The 19,159-nt window shown below is 47.7% G+C and overlaps 2 protein-coding genes across 2 annotated transcripts, besides 4 other annotated features; one reads left to right on the forward strand and one right to left on the reverse strand.

Moving 5' to 3' along the window:
- Positions 1-41: part of a mobile genetic element that runs on past the window's edge.
- Positions 21-46: a tandem repeat.
- A 414-nt stretch (positions 47-460) lies between these two features.
- Positions 461-559: a mobile genetic element.
- A 151-nt stretch (positions 560-710) lies between these two features.
- Positions 711-799: a dispersed repeat.
- An 11,908-nt stretch (positions 800-12,707) lies between these two features.
- On the forward strand, positions 12,708-16,680 carry EKO05_0011210 (Noranthrone synthase; the record flags this gene model as incomplete). Its single annotated transcript, XM_038943839.2, has 3 exons — positions 12,708-13,970; positions 14,025-14,576; positions 14,626-16,680. The coding sequence occupies 3 exons, from the start codon at positions 12,708-12,710 to the stop codon at positions 16,678-16,680; spliced, it is 3,870 nt and encodes a 1,289-aa protein (XP_038793463.2).
- Positions 16,681-17,368: 688 nt separating this feature from the next.
- EKO05_0011211 (uncharacterized protein) lies at positions 17,369-18,805 on the reverse strand (the record flags this gene model as incomplete). Its single annotated transcript, XM_038943817.2, has 3 exons — positions 17,369-18,001; positions 18,061-18,484; positions 18,552-18,805. 3 exons carry the CDS (start codon positions 18,803-18,805, stop codon positions 17,369-17,371), a joined length of 1,311 nt encoding a protein of 436 aa, XP_038793464.2.
- Positions 18,806-19,159: the final 354 nt, after the last annotated feature.

Below are 19,159 nucleotides of genomic sequence, written 5' to 3' on the forward strand. Positions count from 1 at the left end.
TCACACAGGACGTTAAACTTATCAATCAATCAATCAATCAATCCATTGAGCTCAATGTTCTATGTTGCGACGTACAGTGTCATTCAGGTAAACCACTGCCTGTACTCTTGACCCAGTTCAAATCTGCAAGCAGGCATCCACTGCTGCAAATGAGTATCTTGGCTGTTGGCGACTGCGTTCGTATCACAACATTCATCTGTACTTGCAAACATAGACTTCTCTCACATTTTCACCTGTTATTCGCGCGTATGTATCGAACATAACTATCGTTGTTGAAATCGACATCAGCTAGCATTCCGCATAGTTGCTGCGTTCCGCATCGATGATATCCCCGCTCTGTCGCACTGCTTCCCTGTTCTTTCGTCTCATGGCCTCACTGTGCGACTTCACCACAATCTGGAAGTTGTGCAGATGAACACCACGTTAAATTCTTCATTTCCTATGTAGGGTTCGTTACTACACATCTTTTTCGCAAGCGATCAACTCCTACCACGCTACAAGAAATTATAATAATAGCTATTGTGCGTGGCTCTACAGCTTCACTTATATCTAACGTGTTTTATTATGCGTGTGATGTCCTAAGTTTACTAAGGAAAATTAACTAAAAGTAGCATTTTTGGACGAAATTTGTTCTTTTAGAGTAGTTTTTAAAGAAAAGACTTGATGGCAAAGCTATTGTCAGGCCAACAGGCATTAGGCCGACATGCACCGGCATGTGGCAACGTCCACCTCTAACCTAGCATTAGCAAGAAGTACTGTTCTAGCCTACGTACTTACATCTAAGTAAGCACCAATACCTCGTTCCCACCAATGGCGCGTTATGTTGGCCCAGTGTTGTCTTAATATTCGATTTATAAGTGCGTGCCAGCGTGAATGGTAGCACGAATGAAATCTTTGCCGAGCGTGAGGTTCTTTGAGGGAGCTTCGGATATCCGTCGAGTTTGGTGTAGTATCGTGCATACAAAGAGACTTCACTTCATCCCAAGAGAGCTCGCAACGCTCAATGATAAAGGCCTCTGAAGAACGACACTTACAGGTGGGAAGGGAGTGTCGCTACATCGCCGCCGGCTTACGTAGGCAGCAAGTGCTGCATCCGCTATGCGCACACGACCCTACATGGCGCAGGGGCTTCGTAGCACGTCTCGTCTATATACAGCGCCCGCAAAGCCTAAAGCTGCAGACTCTCCACTTCATTTTCCACCTGCTGGACCGTGTGCCTACGAAACACTGCTTGCATCACAACGCAGACATTCTCGTTAAGATCGCTAGCGACTACAACAAGAACGTCCACTCTAGAATAGAGCACATATCGTTCAGCAGCTTTAATATAGCTCCCTGCTGCCCTCAATTTCTGTGCTACTATCTTCTTAGGATTGGATCGGGCCATCCTCCGACCACATGCGGGGCTCGGATCTGTTATACAATGTGCTTGATCTCAGGAGATCGAAGCAAGGAGGTTTAGAACGACTCTGGCGTAGTAAAACCAAGAAAACCTGCGATCTTTCATTCTTGGTCAAAACTTCATACGTTTGTAGCACAATTATTCAATTGAGCACAATCAGATTCTCTAGTTGCAAAGCTCTTAAAAACAAGCCTCAGCTAGGTTCACCCACAAACGCCTTGTTATCGTTGGTCGCTGGTTCATGGCTAGGGAGTGCAGTAAAGCTGGTAAGACATCTTGAGAATGAAAATCCTTACGCCATCTCTGCCGATGTTTATGCAGCATAGGCGCGTGAAGGTAGTTTAAGCCCGAGACTGTCCCCGAGCTCCTCCCAGCAGCTTGTCCAGAAATGAGACCCTGATTTTTTGTGAACCGGCCAACTGCTGCGAAAGCCAAACATGGCTTGTGATCTGTATGACATGGTTTCTGCGATGTCACGCGGAATCGTCAGCGGGTGGGCTTCTTGGGTGTTGAGACCGTTGCGGCACAAATGGATGGTCAGTGCGCGGCGAACCTCATTCGTCTGGTTGTGACCACCGCGGTGGATAAGCCTTCCTGAGAAAAATAGTGCATCGCCCGGGTTGATCTCAGCGGCAAGTGACTCGGAAGAATCGTTAAACGCCATATTCATGCTCGTATGGGTTCTCGGGATGATCCTGGTGGCACCATTTTCTTCGCGAAATGGTGTTAAAGCACACAGGAAGTTGACACATGCCTCTGGGCCACTCGCAGGAAACTTCTCCCAGAATGACCACAGCCCCTGATCGCGGTGAAAGGGTTGCGCTTCAGCGCCAGGCCCCAGAGCAATCACCTGAGCGCAATTGATTTGGTAACCATCTGGAGGTCCATCAACTAAGACCTTCTCGGCAAGTGCATGCATCAGCTCATTTTCAAGCACTTCTTCCCGGAAGGTTTTGCTGTTGATGACAGCAGGGAGACGCTGCGTCTTTCTGCCGATAAAAGTAGCCAGATCGGAATCTTGCTTTGGTTTCGTCTGTTGAAGACCAGGCGTGAACTCCTCATTCATGACCCTGACTTGCGACTCCGTGAGGAAATTTTCAAGAATGACGGCTCCATCTTGCTCGAAAGCCTGCAAGATCAGTTCGATAGCTGCCGAGGCGGGAAAGCGCTGGAGCAGTGGTAGGGTTCCTATAAAGGCCATCTTGGTTTCCCGAGAAAAGAATGAACAGAAGTTTGGGGATGAATCTGTGGGCAGTTGAGATATAAAACCATTTCATTTTATTTGCAAGATGTATTGATTGCATTCCCTCCCGCTCTCCCTTGCCACACTCAGAATTTCACTAAGCACGTCCGGTCGCTGAGGTTGAATCCTATCGTGCAGAATGGGTCACATGCCAATGTCTCTGGACCCGCTAAACGGAGACATTAAAGAATGAAGTGAGAACCTCCGAGGCTGCGTCTAGTTGAGAATCTGGTAATAAATCTCTTGACCGCGTAACGACGATGAGAAGTCCAATCAAGCCAGTCTATGACAAGTCCGCAAGTATCCAGACAGATTCGAGTAACGGTAGATGGATATAGAAGCAAGGCATCAGGACGGCCCCGCTCGTTTGCTATGCACAACTGTACTATCTTACGAGGCCTTCTCCGCTGGATCTTATTTTCGTCACATGCTTCATACAGGGCTCTGTGCCTTGGAGATCCTCATTACACAATAGTTCGTTGAGCCAATGGCAGACATCAAATTGCATTTCGCAACGAGAAATAGTATTCAAGGGAACTAGCAAGGCCTCGCTCAATTCATGACTTGGCGCATCTCGACTAGACATTCTCCCACTGGCGGGTAGGCTTCAAAAGTAACCATCAATCCTGCTTCAGCAGCCAGATGATTCCATTCCTCACTTGTTCTCTCCCGACCTCCATACATAACGATCATAGCCGCATGTGTAGTTGCGCTGATAGCGTTCTTGGTGAGTTCCTGGATGATGAGTCGCGACTGGGAAGACATTGCAGTCGCAATCTTCCGAAGAAGCTTGATAGCTTCAGGATCCGACAAATTGTGCAACACAAAAGCTAAGGAATAGATAAGTGCCCCCTTGATAGGCTGTTCTTGATCCTGCTCTTTGAAGTTCCATGGCGCCTCAGTCACGCCGGGAATTTCCCCAATCTCAGAATTGTACTCTTGTAGTACAAGATTACGCTCCTCCAGTGAGGGGAAGGCATCTCTAAGCTCTAATAGCAATTCGCCTCGTCCCCCACCAATATCGACAATGATAGTTGGGAGCTTCGCTTGCAAACTTTCAGATATTAAAGCCGCCAAACCGTATCCTAGCTTTTTTGCCCTGTCTGGCATTGTTTCTCCACGGCCGAACTTTCCAGTCATGAAAGTATTGAAGCTGTCGAGTCTACCAGTGTGCTCCATGATCGAATAGGCATGTTCGTGGGCAATATCACTGTGCATGGATCTGTAGGCATATTGAAATGGAGCTCGGCGCTCTTGAAACGGGTAGTTGAAGTCAGTTTCGACGAGTTGTTTCATCAGAAAGGCTGAACCCAAGAGAATTTCTGATGTGCTTGGAAGAAGAGTGAGTATAAGTCTCAGCGATGACATAGCGTTGCGCTACACTTACAAATGCAGTGCTCCGTGTTGAGAGGATGGCATGTCTACCAGAAACATGGTAACGTCGTTGGCTTGATACAGGTCGTCTGCTAGGGTGCCGAGGAGCCCTAGGGCGCCCATCATGAACAACGTATCGCCTGTCGTTGTTTGTTAGAATCTGACCAACTCAAGTATTCTGAAGCTTTATGTGTAGGTTTGGGTAGCCGCGCATAGGGGAAGTTACGTACTCGTCAATTGCACGGCTGTGGGTGTGTTTGATTAGCTCTCTTTACGTCACCTTCTAAATACAGTTGGCACAAAGAGACTAGTTAGGCTGACGTACAAAGATTGGTCTTATCACCGTACCTCCTTATATGTTCATCGTACACATGTCGTGCAGTAGCCGGGTTGCTGATCGCTAGCAGACAGTCAAAGAGATGGAAGTGCACTGCAACAGGTACAAAACCCAAAGCAGGGGCCTAAACAACAGCAGCTGTTAGCCCCAAACCAGCATATTAACCCTACAGGTCCTGTTGCAGTTTTTTGCGTGTTATCAAAGACTCACTAGTGTCACCGTCCTCAGAAGAGCTTTGCGAGCCTCTGGGAATGACATGATGGACGGTTAAGGCAAATACGAAGTGATTGTGTGAAGGTTAATGGGCCTAGTTTTCAAATTGAATCGGGGAAGAGGATGTGCTCGACAATAAATATACAGAAAACGGCTCCCTAACTATACCGTCTATAAATTATCTGCTGAATTCTCGAAGTGGTCGTTGAAACAGTTGTAGGTAAGCTATGCAAGGGATATGAAGGTATACGCGTGCGGATCGTGCCAGTCTATCTAAGAAGATGTCGCGCAGCTACATGCATTCTGCATAGTTTACCCTAGATAACAGCTCTAAAATCTTGGGACTGAAGCACAACAGTAGCCAGCTGTGATCGGTCAGGCCAATATCCAATGAACAGTCTAGACGCCGCTGATGAAAGGGTCTTGGTGGGATATTAAATTTCTTCTCCCATTTCTATCTGATAGCAAAAGTGGTGAAACAACATGAGCATTTCAGTTCAGGGTAAAGCATCATTGCATAGATTGGTTACGCTTACTGACTGGTGCGGCACCTTGCTTGCCTTCCGTAGCAGTGGTTCAACCCGCACGGTCCGTACCGTTTGTGACGGATCATCCCGCCTGTTACCGAGTTGTAATACCTTGCATATTTCTGTGCTACTCTGGCTTTGTACCCCGCAATTGAAAATATAGCCTCAGTATACGAGCAGATTTTGCCAAGACGTCATTCTCGCTGCATCGACAAGCATCATGAACGCCAAGTGTATCAAAGAAACATGATCTCATAGTAGTATCAATATGTACTAGGAATTGTTGCTACTTTGCCTCCGTCTAGCAAGATGACACTTCCATTGAGGAAAGATCCAGCCCTGGAGGTCATGTACAAAATTAATCCAGCCATGTCATCATCACAACCTGCTCTCTCAGCCGGTTGCCATGACCGGGCAAATGCTCCTTCCTTTGTGATCGGGATGTTCCTGTCGATTATGAAATCATCGAATAACGACTTCGATAGCTCGGAAGGGAACACTGCGACCTTCCGTTAGCGAATCTGGGAGTTCTCGTGTATGGAAAAGGAACTTACAGCCAGCGGCTATCACGTTAAATCGAATTCCCCAGGGTACGCAAAAGGTTGAGAGGCACTTCATCATCGAAACGAGCCCGGCCTTACTACTGCAGTAGGCATAACCAGCCATTGGATTACGTAAGAAGCTTGCACAGCTGGCTGTTGCGATCACCTGAGCCCTCGGGTACTTTTTGCGACGATTTCCCTCGTCCAGCAGCTCCAAAAAAGCTAGGACCGTATAATATGTAGCCGTGCAGTTCAATGCGTACACTGAGTTAAATTCTTCCATTGGTGTAGCCCAGGCATGCCTTACGTATTCACCCAGTGTGTGTCCTGACTTTAGCTTTTGCAGGCTGGGACCGGTAATCCCGGCATTAGCGACGACCAAATTGACATATCCCGTCTCTTTTTTGATATTTTGAGCCAAGCGCTCCAGGTCGTCCCTTTTGGTGACATCTCCTGCCAAAGCAATGATACTGATTCATGTCAACTCATGTTATCAAACTCCTGTTCAGTTTGGGGTAGTCCGTACCTCGGATGGAAATCAGCGGCTTTGCGAAGAACATCTTCTCGTCGGCCGACAATGTACACCTTAGAAGCGCCATTTCTGGCAAGAGCCTTGGCCATCATGAACCCAATTCCTAGAGGTGTGTTAGTGACACGAGTAATGGAGCTGAAATTGAGTAGCTTACCTGTACCTCCACCTGTGATCACAGCAACGATGCCCTCAACGGAAAATAACTCTTGCCGCTTCATAGGACCGTCCATTATTACCTTTAGCAGGCTGTTTCAAAAGCAAAACCGGGTGGCTATTGATGTTGGCATAGGATGTGACTAAGACCTTCTCAACATTCAGTAAACGAAGGCTAAGACTGTAAGGGCAGATTTTCCCTCCAAGAATGTCAATGTTATACTGCGCACAGCATGCCGCCCGTGATACATGCCGCGTAGGCTATGCTGATTGCGGCCAGCATACTGGTAACCCTGCAGCCATTTGCAGATTCAGGCTTCTTGGTATGCAAATCTATATCAAGAAACTAATGAGTGCAGGATGCTTTTGTTCATGAGTCAGTGCGTTTTTGATGATCATTCATTTGGAATGGAATTCCCTGTAACACTGTATCACGCTCGAGAACGGGTGCCTTCTTCATGTTTACTGACAGCTATCACGTCTTTACCTGACTGCACCAAATACTGCCATGCAAAGTTGCAGACCATTACTCTAGGTCTGCTACGCGAAGACAGTCTTTATCTCATTTTTACATCGCATTATTGCATTTATTTCGAAAGCGGACAAGAGAGGGAAGATGGACCTACCTTCCCAATTCACACTGTTTGCTGATCAAGTTTCAACGAACGCGAAGCTGATTTCAACATACCTTCAAAATGGACAAGCAGGATCAGCAGACACCGATGTGTATGAAATGAGTGCTGCCAAAGCCAAATTAGCGGAAGCAGCATTTGGACTACTCACTCTGAGTCGGGATTCAGGAAGCTTTTTGGTTCACTTGACCGTCGATGTTAGTGCTGCTCTTCCTTTACAAAATTTGCATATTGAGACAACACTAATCCTGTGTGCAGTACCAAGTAGTTTGCGCGCTTAAATGGCTCTGCCACTTCCGTATTCTACAACTTGTACCTTCTAACGGAACCATCACTTATCGGAAACTGGCCGAATTAGCTGGAGCCCCGGAAGCTACTCTAAGGAGTGCGTTGCGGCTTGTGATGACGAGTGGGTTGTTTGATGAGCTAGGACAGGACGTGGTCGGACATAGTCCAATCTCACGGCGTATTGCCACAGATGATAGCCTTCACCATTGGGTCCAATACATCTCAAGCACCATCATGCCGACGGCAGCCAAGCACCTGGAGGCTACCGAAAGATGGCCAAACAGCAGACAAGTAAACGAAACAGCGCACAATATTGCTTTTGATCACGATACTGCGTACTTCGACTTCGTGGCCCAGGATATGGGTCGATCAATCGAGTTTGCTAGAACTATGCAAGCAGTATCTAATACAGGCTCTTTTGAAAACCGCCATTTAGTGGAGAGCTTTGATTGGCCTTCACTCGGAGAAGGTTTGATAGTTGATGTACGTGCTTCCGTCGAATTTGTTCTCCAATACCGTTCCGCACAGGCTGACGCATAGTAGATGGGCGGATCCACTGGACATGCATCTCTAGCTCTGGCAGAAAATTTCCCAGATCTTAGATTCATCGTGCAGGATGTTAGAGATGTAGTTACAGACAGCAAACAGAGATTGGAAAAGCGAGACCTACCGTCTTCGATCGCGTCTCGCATTCAATTCCAGGAGCACTCTTTCTTCAATCTGCAGCAGGTGAAGGGTGCTTCAGTGTACCTTCTTCGCCATATTCTCCACGATTGGCCGGACAAGGAAGCTATTCAAATTTTGCGCAACATTGTCCCGGTACTGGGGCCGAAGGGCAGAATCATCATTTCCGATATCGTTCTTCCGCAACGAGCTTCGATCCCTGCTATTGAAGAGCGGGTTATGAGAATGAATGACTTGCTCTTGCATCAATTCACCAACACATCAGAGAGGGCGCTTGGAGAGTGGAAGGCTATATTCGCGGCAGCAAGTGACAGGTTCTGTGTCGAGAGGGTCTACAGGAATCCTAACAGCGTACTGTCGCTCATAGAGCTGACTCTTGGTTGACTGAACAAGGAACATTCATATTGCTTACCACAGCGGGTTTCTGTAGCAGTTTTGTTATTGAATCTAGACTAGTCAACAATTGAACAATTGATTATATCATTTTAAAATAAAAAATGAGGATATCGATACTCGTAAACCCACTAAGACCCGAACATGCGAGCCAGCCTTTCTTTAGTGTCAAGTAAGATTCTGAGGGTTAATATCCATATCATGGCTGTATTGTTGGGCGTGTAACTTGACCAGCTAGTGAGCCAACGCGAGTGTGCACCAGAACATGTTCCAGGCATAGAAAAATCTGAACGGCACGCCTCGGCTGGGTCATACCAAAGTTGATGTACAGGTGACCCGCAATTTGATGGTTTTCAATTTACATAGTTCCTGTGCCTTTGAGCTTGGCCATCTCCAGAGATGGCGTACCATAACATTCTTATGATTACCGTGAAGGCGGCTACACGTATATGGTAGGAGATCCTTATGTTTTTCCAATGTTGAAAGCTGCAGGTCAACAGAATAGCACATGCAAGATAAAAGGGCTTATGAAATGCAAGGGAGCCGTTGGTCTGTGTCCCTCAATTCTCTAGATTGTGTGATGTCTGATGCACGGTTATCGTGTCTTTGCGCGATATCTAAGCAAAGAAACAGCATAGGTGCTGCAAATGTGGCTGCGCAACTCAGATTCGCATCTTGACACTAGCTGCAACGCGTGTGGAACCAATCGCCCCATTAGACGTGCGGAGGGTGAAATAAACCTTGGCAGCTCGAAGAGGATGGAGTTTGATCTTCACAGACGTCGATAAAGCTCGGATATAAATCCTTACCTTGATGACACAGAGCCGGCCCGATAGTACAGAATGTAAGGCAAACAAGAGGTAACATGCCAACCCATATCGAATACATCCTCGAAAATTCAAGAATGCAGTGGACACAGTCTTGGGATTACTTCTGATTAACTATATAATGCCGCGTATCGATTACTCGTGTAAAACTTCACATCTTACGCTCAAGCACTCGATTTCTTTGAAAGATACCGACATCAAGAATCTCGAACATTTTCAATAAGAACACATTCGAATCATAGACTTTCTGTCACATTATCCCAAGCCTATCAATCCGTTTCTTCTGGACCTCAATATTTGTCGCGATTACAGCCTTCTAAGAGTGCCCAGTGGACTGAGGTTGTCGAAGACCGTCTTGTTTTACTGTTTCTAGAACCAGTCCTACGTCGAGACTGCGCGGAAAGTACTGTTCTGGAGATTCAAGAAAGATCAGTTGCCAGTTTTATTGAGAAAGCACTCGTAAGCAATAAGAGCATTCTATCACGTAATAGAACGTTTACTGTTTTAGAATCACTGCTATCATGCGCGATCCCACCATGACCGGGCATCTCACCCTATATTTATTCGGAGACCAAACGTTCGATGCTATTTCTCATTTTGAGAGCTTGATGAAAGCCAGGGACGATCCAGTCCTAGACCACCTGCTTACGAAGGCGTACAGCGCCATTCGTACCGAAATGTACAGATTGTCACCACAGGTCAGGAAAGAATTCCCCCAGTACAATGGTATTGAAGATTTAGTGCGCATACACCAAGCTGGAAAGCGACTTTTGCCGCTTGACATGGCTCTGACAAGTTTGTATCAACTCGGTACATTCATCATTCGCGTGGACCCTATCGAGTTCGTAGCCGACAGGGCGTGCACTCTAGGTCTTTGTACGGGAGCACTAGCTGCAGCTGCAGTAAGCTGTAGTCACAGTGCACTGGATCTGATCCCCTTCGCTGTTCAGGCAATTATCGTAGCTTTTCGAGTCGGCGTGCTTGTGGAAGACTGTGCAGTACATGTCGCTCGCCCGCGCAACAAAGAGGAAAGCTGGTCGACTGTATGCCCCAGATCCACGGTTGTGGACGTATTGAATCAGTTTTGCATGGAAACTGTAAGTCTTTCGTTCTGTCCATAACTTGATCGCCGAAGCTAAGAAACTTCGTTCAGACACTTCCAAAGTTCGCTCAGCCGTACATTAGCGCATACTTGCCAAGCAGCATCACTGTCAGCGGGCCACCTCGATCTCTCGAGATTTTCGTTTCGTCGAAGCTCTATGCTGGTTTCAAACATGAGTCTATCCCGATTCATGGTCCATATCACGCACCACATCTGTATTCCGATCAAGACGTGGAACAAGTCATGCGATGTGTAGCATCTGACAGTACTATGCTGAGGCCTTCTCAACTTCCAGCATTGTCAAGTGGTGGTTCCAGACCAGATGGGAAGGACTTTGCTACACTGTTGAAGGCTGCAGTGACTGACATCTTACGCCATCCTTTTCAATTGAGCGGCACAGTAGAGGAGCTGGAAACCTGTATAACACAATTTAGCTCACGATCGTTCAACATCGTTTCAATTGGCTCAACGGCCGACCACATGATCTATAGTGCGCTGAGCCAGACTTCGCTGGAGACAATCACGCTGCGCGGACGGGAACATGTGAAAACTCCAATCTTGGACGATAGGGTCGCTTACAACCTCAAGAAACCCAAGCTTGCTATCACCGGGATGTCCGGCCGGTATCCTGGCGCAAAAAATAACGAGGAGTTCTGGGATTTGCTTTATCGAGGGCTGGATGTCCACAAGCCCGTTCCCGCTTCACATTGGGATTCAACTACACATGTTGACCCTACTGGTACCCGAAAGAATACTAGTGCGACTTTGTTTGGCTGTTGGCTCGACAATCCAGCAGAATTCGATGCCCCGTTCTTTAGCATATCTCCGAGAGAGGCGCCACAAATTGACCCGGCGCAAAGACTTGCCTTAATGACGGCATATGAGGCAATCGAACAAGCAGGTCTTGTTCCAGATGCTACTCCGTCCTCACGACGGGATAGAGTCGGCGTGTTCTACGGAGTCACTAGCAATGACTGGATGGAGACGAATAGTGCTCAGGACATCGATACATATTTTATCCCCGGGGGAAACCGAGCATTCATTCCAGGACGAATTAACTATTGTTTTAAGTTCAGCGGCCCTAGCTATGCAATCGATACTGCTTGCTCTTCAAGTCTCGCAGGCATCCATCTCGCCTGCAATGCTCTCTGGCAAGGAGATATTGATACCGCTATTGCTGGCGGTACTAATATTCTCACTAACCCGGATTTCACTGCCGGTCTTGACCGTGGACATTTCCTTTCACGAGGAGGGAATTGTAAGACATTTGATGATAGTGCCGACGGATATTGCCGAGGGGAGGGCATTGGAACGGTAATTATAAAGCGCCTCGAGGATGCTATAGCGGAGAATGACCCAATCCTGGGTGTCATATCTGGCGCATGTACAAACCATTCAGCAGAGTCTACATCAATCACGCGGCCGCATTCTGGAGCCCAGCGTGCCATCTTCGAGCGGCTGATAAATCAGGGTGCCGTAAATCCCTACAGTATAAGTTATGTGGAAATGCACGGAACGTGAGTAATCATCATTTACTTCAAAGCAGTGGCTGACCTCATTCAGTGGTACTCAAGCTGGTGATGCCGGGGAAATGGCCAGTGTTCTCTCTGTTTTCGCGCCGCCCTTGTCGGAGACAAAGAAGGGCAGAAACATTGCCGAGCCTCTCTACCTGGGCTCCGCCAAAGCTAACATTGGTCACGGAGAGGCCGCTTCAGGGGTATCAAGTTTGATCAAAGTGTTGCTCATGATGCAGAAAAGCATGATCGTCCCCCACTGTGGCATCAAAACCCAGATAAATCGCAAGTTCCCCACAGACCTGCAAGAGAGAAACGTCAAAATCGCCCTAGAACCAGTCCCGTGGCCTCGAATGGCGGCTTCCCAGCCTAGGCGCGTCTTGGTTAATAATTTCAGTGCAGCGGGTGGTAATACTGCTTTGATGATCGAAGATGCCCCGTTGCTCTCGAAGTCAATTGAAGCAGTCGACCCACGCAGCATTCATCTGATCGCCGTATCCGCAAAAGCTGCCACGTCATTGCGGGGAAATCTTTGTTCCCTGCTTGAGTTCTTGAAACAGAACCAAGACATCCCGCTTGGGCAGCTCTCATACACAACAACCGCCCGCCGTATGCACCACCAGCACCGAGCGATGATTGCTGGAAAAACCGTGGAGGATATGTGCAAAAAGATCGAAACCGCTCTGAGTGACAATATAGGGATGACGCGTCCAGGATACTCTTCGAAAATTGTCTTCACGTTCACTGGCCAAGGAGCCCAATATCCTGGAATGGGTCGGGAATTCTTCGAACACTTCTCCTCTTTCCGCACGGAATTGCTGCGCCTCGACCATATCGGACTCACGCTTGGATTTCCATCCATACTCCCCGTAATTCAGTCTCAAGGGGCAGATATTGGAGTGTACCCGCCAACCGCAGTCCAATTGGCCAGCGTTTGCATGCAAATGGCATTGAGCAAACTATGGGCATCATGGGGAGTGACTCCAGTCGCTGTCATTGGACATAGTCTTGGCGAATATGCTGCTCTCAATGTTTCAGGAGTGCTCTCTGAAGCAGAAACGATATATGTTGTGGGAACACGAGCCGCCCTGATCGAGGAAAAGTGTGAAAAAGACACACGTTCTATGCTAGTAGTCAAAGGATCAGTCCAGGAAATTGCGCTTGTTCTTCGAGACTGTGACTACGAGGTTTCCTGCATGAACTCTCCAGTGGAAACAGTGCTTAGTGGTCCCAACGAGTGCATATCAGCATCAAAAAAAATACTGGAGAGCTCTGGATTGCGATCAACCCTGCTTAGAGTGCCGTATGCCTTTCATTCTTCACAGATTGAGCATGTAATGCCATTCTTTGAGAAAACGATCGAAGGCATCACTTTTTCAAAGCCCAAGGTTCCTATCTTGCGTCCTTTAGATGGGAAGATTGATCATGAGGGCGATTTCGATTCCAAATATCTTGCGGCCCATGCTCGGGAACCTGTTAATATGCTTGAAGCGCTACAAACGGCTCAGAGACAACACCTGATCACAGAGAAAACGATTTTAATCGAGATTGGTCAACATCCAGCTGTGTCCGGGATGGTGAAAGCAGCACTTGGATCAAATATCAAATCCCTACCTTCGGCTGAACGCTTTAGATCGGTTTGGCAAACGATCACAGTGGCCCTAGCTTCTCTGTACCATGCAGGGATGGAAATAAACTGGACAGAGTATCAGCGTGATTTTCAGGCCTCTCAAAAGGTGATTGCATTACCGGCCTACAGTTGGAACTTGAAAGATTACTGGATACAGTACGTGAACGATTGGTCACTGCGCAAAGGCGACCCACCGTTGAGAAGCAACCAAATGATCAATCTTGAGAGTACGACTATTCATCGTGTCATTGAAGAGACGGCCAGTAGTCATAGGTTGCATCTGATCGTTGAGGCAGACATTGCGCGCACAGACCTCAGACCGCTCGTCCAGGGACATGAAGTCGATGGCATTCCGCTCTGCACTCCCTCAGTCTACGCAGACATTTCACTGAATATAGGAACATATTTGCTTCAGAAATATCGTCCGACGCAAGCGGAACGTGTCGTGGATGTTTCTGATATGGCAATATCGAAAGCCCTCATTTTACGAGTCGATGAGAGCCAGCAGCTCCTCCAGATCCACGCTGATGTTGACTGGGCTTCTCAATCCACCAGTATCATTTTTAAGTCTTTTGATGTAGGTGTTCTATCTTAATCTTCAGCATTACAGACATAACTGACCGGAGTGCAGAAGAGCCAGAAACTACAAGAGCATAGCAGGTGTGTTGTCCGTTTCAAATCTGAAAAGTTTCAGCAACTTCTTCAGCATAAAGCGGAGAATATAAAAAAAAAGATGCAGATCTTACGCGATGGAGTCGGACCAGGAATGACTGCACGCTTCAACCGTTCTATGGTGTATCGCATGATCAGCCCTTTGGCCCGATTCCACAACGATTACAAGGCTGTTGACGAAATTGTGCTCAACAGTGATACCCTGGAGGCTTCATGTCGCCTTAGCTTTGGGAGTGTCAGACGCGGTGGAAAGTTTCACACGCACCCCGCCATCATCGATGCTTTGACTCAGTCTTGCGGATTCACGATGAATTGCAACGATGCAACAGATCTGGACTTTCAAGTATACATGAATCATGGATGGAGCAGTTTCTCAATATTCGAACATTTGGATTTCGACAAGGTTTACACAACCTACACACGCATGGAGCAAGGAGCCAACAAACTATGGCACGGTGACGTGACGATATTCGATGGGGACAATGTTGTTGCGTTCTTCGGGCGGATTGCAGTTAGTATTCTCTCGCGCTCTCTTCTATACAGACTAAATTTCTTCTTAGATCCAGGGTGTGCCGAGAAAGGCGCTAAAGGCCATCTTATCCATTGAGAGTGGGCTTCAGTCCAAGAAACAGCTCCAGTCTTCAAGAACAGCCGTAGCTCCTCCTGAGACGCATTTTTCGGAACCACCGGTAACAGAAGCTGGCCGAGCATCCCGTGGATACAAATCTGCCGCGATCAAGTTTACAGAGGCAATGTCCATCATCGCAGAGGCCAGCGGAATTGACGAAGCAGAATTGACTGATGACACGGCATTTGCCGATGTTGGTATTGATTCACTGATGGGTTTAACCATTTCAGCATGCTTGAGAGAGAGGCTTGGTCTTGATATCGAATTTCACTCGTTCATCTTCGACTTCCCCACTGTTGGAGATCTAAAGGTCCACTTAGAGAGCTCTGCTGAGTCGCCCGAAGACTCAGAGACTACCAGCCCTTCAATTTCTGGATTGAATATCACTACACCTAGCTCTGATGATTCTGCTGCATCCTCTGGGGTCGACTTCCAACGTGTACTGGAAATCATATCTGAGGAGAGCGGCGTCGCGACTGCTGATCTCACTGACGACTCTGAATTCGCGGATTCAGGCGTAGACTCCCTTCTATCGATCGTCGTCACAAGTCGGATGCAAGAAGAACTAGGGCTGAACATCACACATGAATCTCTTTTCATTGAGTGCCCAACAGTACTTGATCTGAAGCTGATGCTATCAAGTGGTCTGTCATCTTATGATCGATCCGCTATCAGGGTTCAGACCGAGCCGCTCGCTGGTACCACTAATCGATTGCGTCCGGCAACAGTGCAATGTCCGGTCCAAAATACTACTGAAAAAGATCTGGGAGCTCGCAAGGAGAAGATCGACCAATATATACAGAAGTACTCCGCTGGATTTTCGGTTCCTGCTCCATGTCATTCGTCCCAACTCTCCCACGAGCCGGAGAAAGTGGTAATGGTCACAGGCGCTTCTGGAAGTCTCGGTGCAAACTTGGTGAATCATCTCACTCAGCTTCCGGATGTGAAGACAGTTGTGTGTCTCAATCGCGAGAACAGAGAGGAGCCGTATGTTCGTCAACAGAAGTCTATGCGAGACAAGGGGATTCGATTCCCCGAGCGACTCAAGGTTAAGCTTTGTGTGATTCAGACTGACAGCTCGAAATCCATGCTTGGGCTGGGAAGAGCAAAATACGACGAACTCGCAGGCTCCGTCACGCATATCGTTCACAGCGGATGGCCTATGAGCGCAAAAAGACCTCTCTCAGGCTTTGAATCCCAGTTCCAGGTAATGCGTAATCTCATCGACTTTTCCTGCAACATTGCCGCCCGGCGCCCCAACACCTTCAAAGTTGGATTTCAAATGATCTCCTCCATTGGGGTCGTAGGGCGCTATGAACTTGAGGACTCGAAGCATCGAGTCATGGTACCGGAAGCTAGAGTTAAGATTGAATCAGTATTGCCCAATGGTTATAGTGAAGCAAAATGGGGTTGCGAACAGATGATCGCCAATACTCTCCAACAACATCCTCACCGATTCCGGGCCACGGTTGTTCGACTCGGACAGATTGCTGGCTCAAGGACCAGCGGGTACTGGAACCCAATGGAGCACTTCGGATTCTTGATCAAGTCGTCGCAAACACTAAACGCGCTACCCGATGTGCCGGGAACAGCATTTTGGACTACTGTTGACGATATTGCCGCCACACTCTCGGAACTGGTGCTTGCCGATTGTACACCATATCCTGTATATCACATCGAAAACCCTGCAGGGCAGTCATGGAAGACGCTCAATTCCATTCTTGGTACTGCACTGAACATTACCAACTTCATCCCCTTCGAAGAATGGGTCGAACGTGTGCGAGCAGCACCAAAACAGAACAACCCCGCTTCCTCGCTTCTGAATTTTCTGGACGACAACTATCTACGCATGTCCTGTGGCGGTTTAGTGCTGGATGTGCGATGCACGCTGGAGCACTCAAGTACATTAAGAGCCGTAGGGCCTGTCAGTGAGGAAGTGGTGAGGAAATATGTTCACATATGGCGCGAAATTGGGTTTTTGAGCTGATCAGTGTGTGCTTGATAGATATGAAATTTTCGTGGGTCAATTTACTCATGTATTGAAAGTTTCGCATAACAATCGAAAAAGACTTAGCTCGAAGTTTAGTACAGTAATATTGTGAAGGTATTTTGCCTTGAACACACCTGTGGTCCACAAAGCTGGATACCCCGATCTCAGCCCTCACTTCGATCTTGCATACTCGGTAGTTTCGCGGTTGCGGATGCAACTCATGTAGCCCGTAACGACGAGTTTCCAGGCAGGATTTCGAAAATCTCGTGAAATCATATGCAGATTATGATCGTTTACCGCTGATATCTTGCAAATGAAGACACCGACTCTGAAAGTGCGACTTGATGAGCATCACAGATCCTGATAGAAAGCCTGCTACGAAGGTATGAGCAGTCGCTTAAAGCCCGAGATCTTGTTACGGTATATGATAGAGGATGATATCATGGTACGTTGAGTCATGTACTCTCAATAAATCTTCTATAGCTCAGAAACAAGTTAAGGTGTCTCTTCCGGCCAAACAAACGCTACTTGAGACCATTTCTTTTAAGTCGATGGTCGAATAAAATGATCAAAATTCTAGTATCATTGCTTAACTACGAGATCAACAAGGAGTTTCTACGCTATAATAACGGTGAAGACCTTGTGATGGAGCCTAATTCCTACCCTATCACCTCGTTCATCCCTTTCAATTTGTGTTCACCTTCAGTGGCCGCCACTGAATCACTGTTGCTGCCAACAAAGAAGCTGCCGCCAATCCAATGGTCGGATAAAACGTCCTCATGACCGCTTCATTGTAAACTCCTAACAGCTTCTGCAGTGTATCCCCCTCGTAACTATCCCGCAACCCTGTTGGACCCGCTGCCAGCACGACTGTAGCATCCAACTCTGGTAACTGGACATTCAACCCGCCAACCAAAGAGCTTTGGAATAGACTCTGCGCCACCGACACGAACACCGAGCCGCCCAAAAGCGGGATGAATGTCATCAAAGCTGTGGCGGTAGGCACGTCGGCAGCGGCGAGAGTAGTCTGTACGACAAAGATGGGAAGTTGGAAGCCTATTCCAACGGATATTCCAAGAAAGATTTGATATCCAATCCACTTTGCTGAACCAGCGGTCGGAGTGAGTGTGGTAAGGAGGCCAGAACTTATACAGACCATGGTTGCGCTAAGGAACATAAATGGGCTATAATATCGAATCAACGTGACCACGGCTCCGGAGACCATAGTCAATAGAATGTTGGAAAGAATGAACGGAAGGTTCATCAGGCCTGATTTTGTGGCCGAGGCACCTTTCACGGCCTGGAACCAGATTGGGAGCTTGATCTGAGTCAGTGCGATCGGTACAACATGTTTCGGGAGAATTAGAATCAACTTACGTAGTAGACGAAAATAAACATAGAGCTATTCATGCAGAAGGAAAATAGGGCGGAACCCCAGATGTTGCGGTTGTGAAGCAGTCGTGGTGGCAGCATCGCCTTCTCGCCAGCGTAGAATTGAAGGCAAACAAAACAAACAAGCAGTACTCCGAAGACCACGAGCAAGCTGATAATTTTACCATCTGCCCATGAGTACACAGCGCCGCCCCATTGCAGTGCCAGGAGCAAGCACACGATCGCAGGTAAAAAGAACAGTGTCCCCAGTGGATCCAAGCCCCATAACTTCTCTCGTCGAGTGGCCGGGACAATCGGGTCGGTGCTCTGGAAGGTGAAGAAAACAGTTACAGCTGTGATGGCACCAAGGGGTAGGTTGATGTAGAAGCACCATCGCCAGGTAAGATGATCGGTGAATGCACCTCCGAGCCTGAAACGTAAGAGGCAATGGTAAGCTACTGGAAAAAGCCAACAACAGAAGATGAGAAGTCACTTACAATGGTGCAACTATGCTTGCCACAGCAAACATGCCCATGATCAAGCCCGAAAAGGCCGGACGACGGCGCACCGGCACACATTCAGAGATGATGACTAGCGAGCCAGAAAAAAGCCCCCCTCCTCCGAATCCAGAGATAGCTCGTCCGATGATGAAGACCACGGATGAGGGGGCAATGCCACAGATCAGCGAACCCAATTCGAAAATCAATAACGCGCTCAAATACACCCATTTCACTGGGAAAAAAGTATACATTTCGGCCAAAGGAAAGTGTTACCGCGCATGTGGTTAGCAAGTAGGAGCTTGCATACCATCCGACATCTTCTACAGACTGGAAGTCTGCAGCAATCCTTGGGATCGTGGTGGCGACAATTGTGTTGTCTAAAGAAGTACAGAATACACAACAACTGAGTCCAATGATGACGGTGGTCAACTTATAGCCGGTAAGAATGGTACCTCTATCCTCAAAGGCTGGAGGGCTGATATTGTTTTCGCTATGTCTTCTCAACTCCAAAGGTATCTCGTCACTCTCGTAGCTAGCTGCGCGAGCCACCATTTTGACGTAAAAGTTGGGTGCAGTAGTTGGGCTGGGAGGGTCGGGGGTGTTGT

Source organism: Ascochyta rabiei, chromosome 21, assembly GCF_004011695.2.
Source record: "Ascochyta rabiei chromosome 21, complete sequence".
NCBI classification, from domain to species: Eukaryota; Fungi; Ascomycota; class Dothideomycetes; order Pleosporales; family Didymellaceae; genus Ascochyta; species Ascochyta rabiei.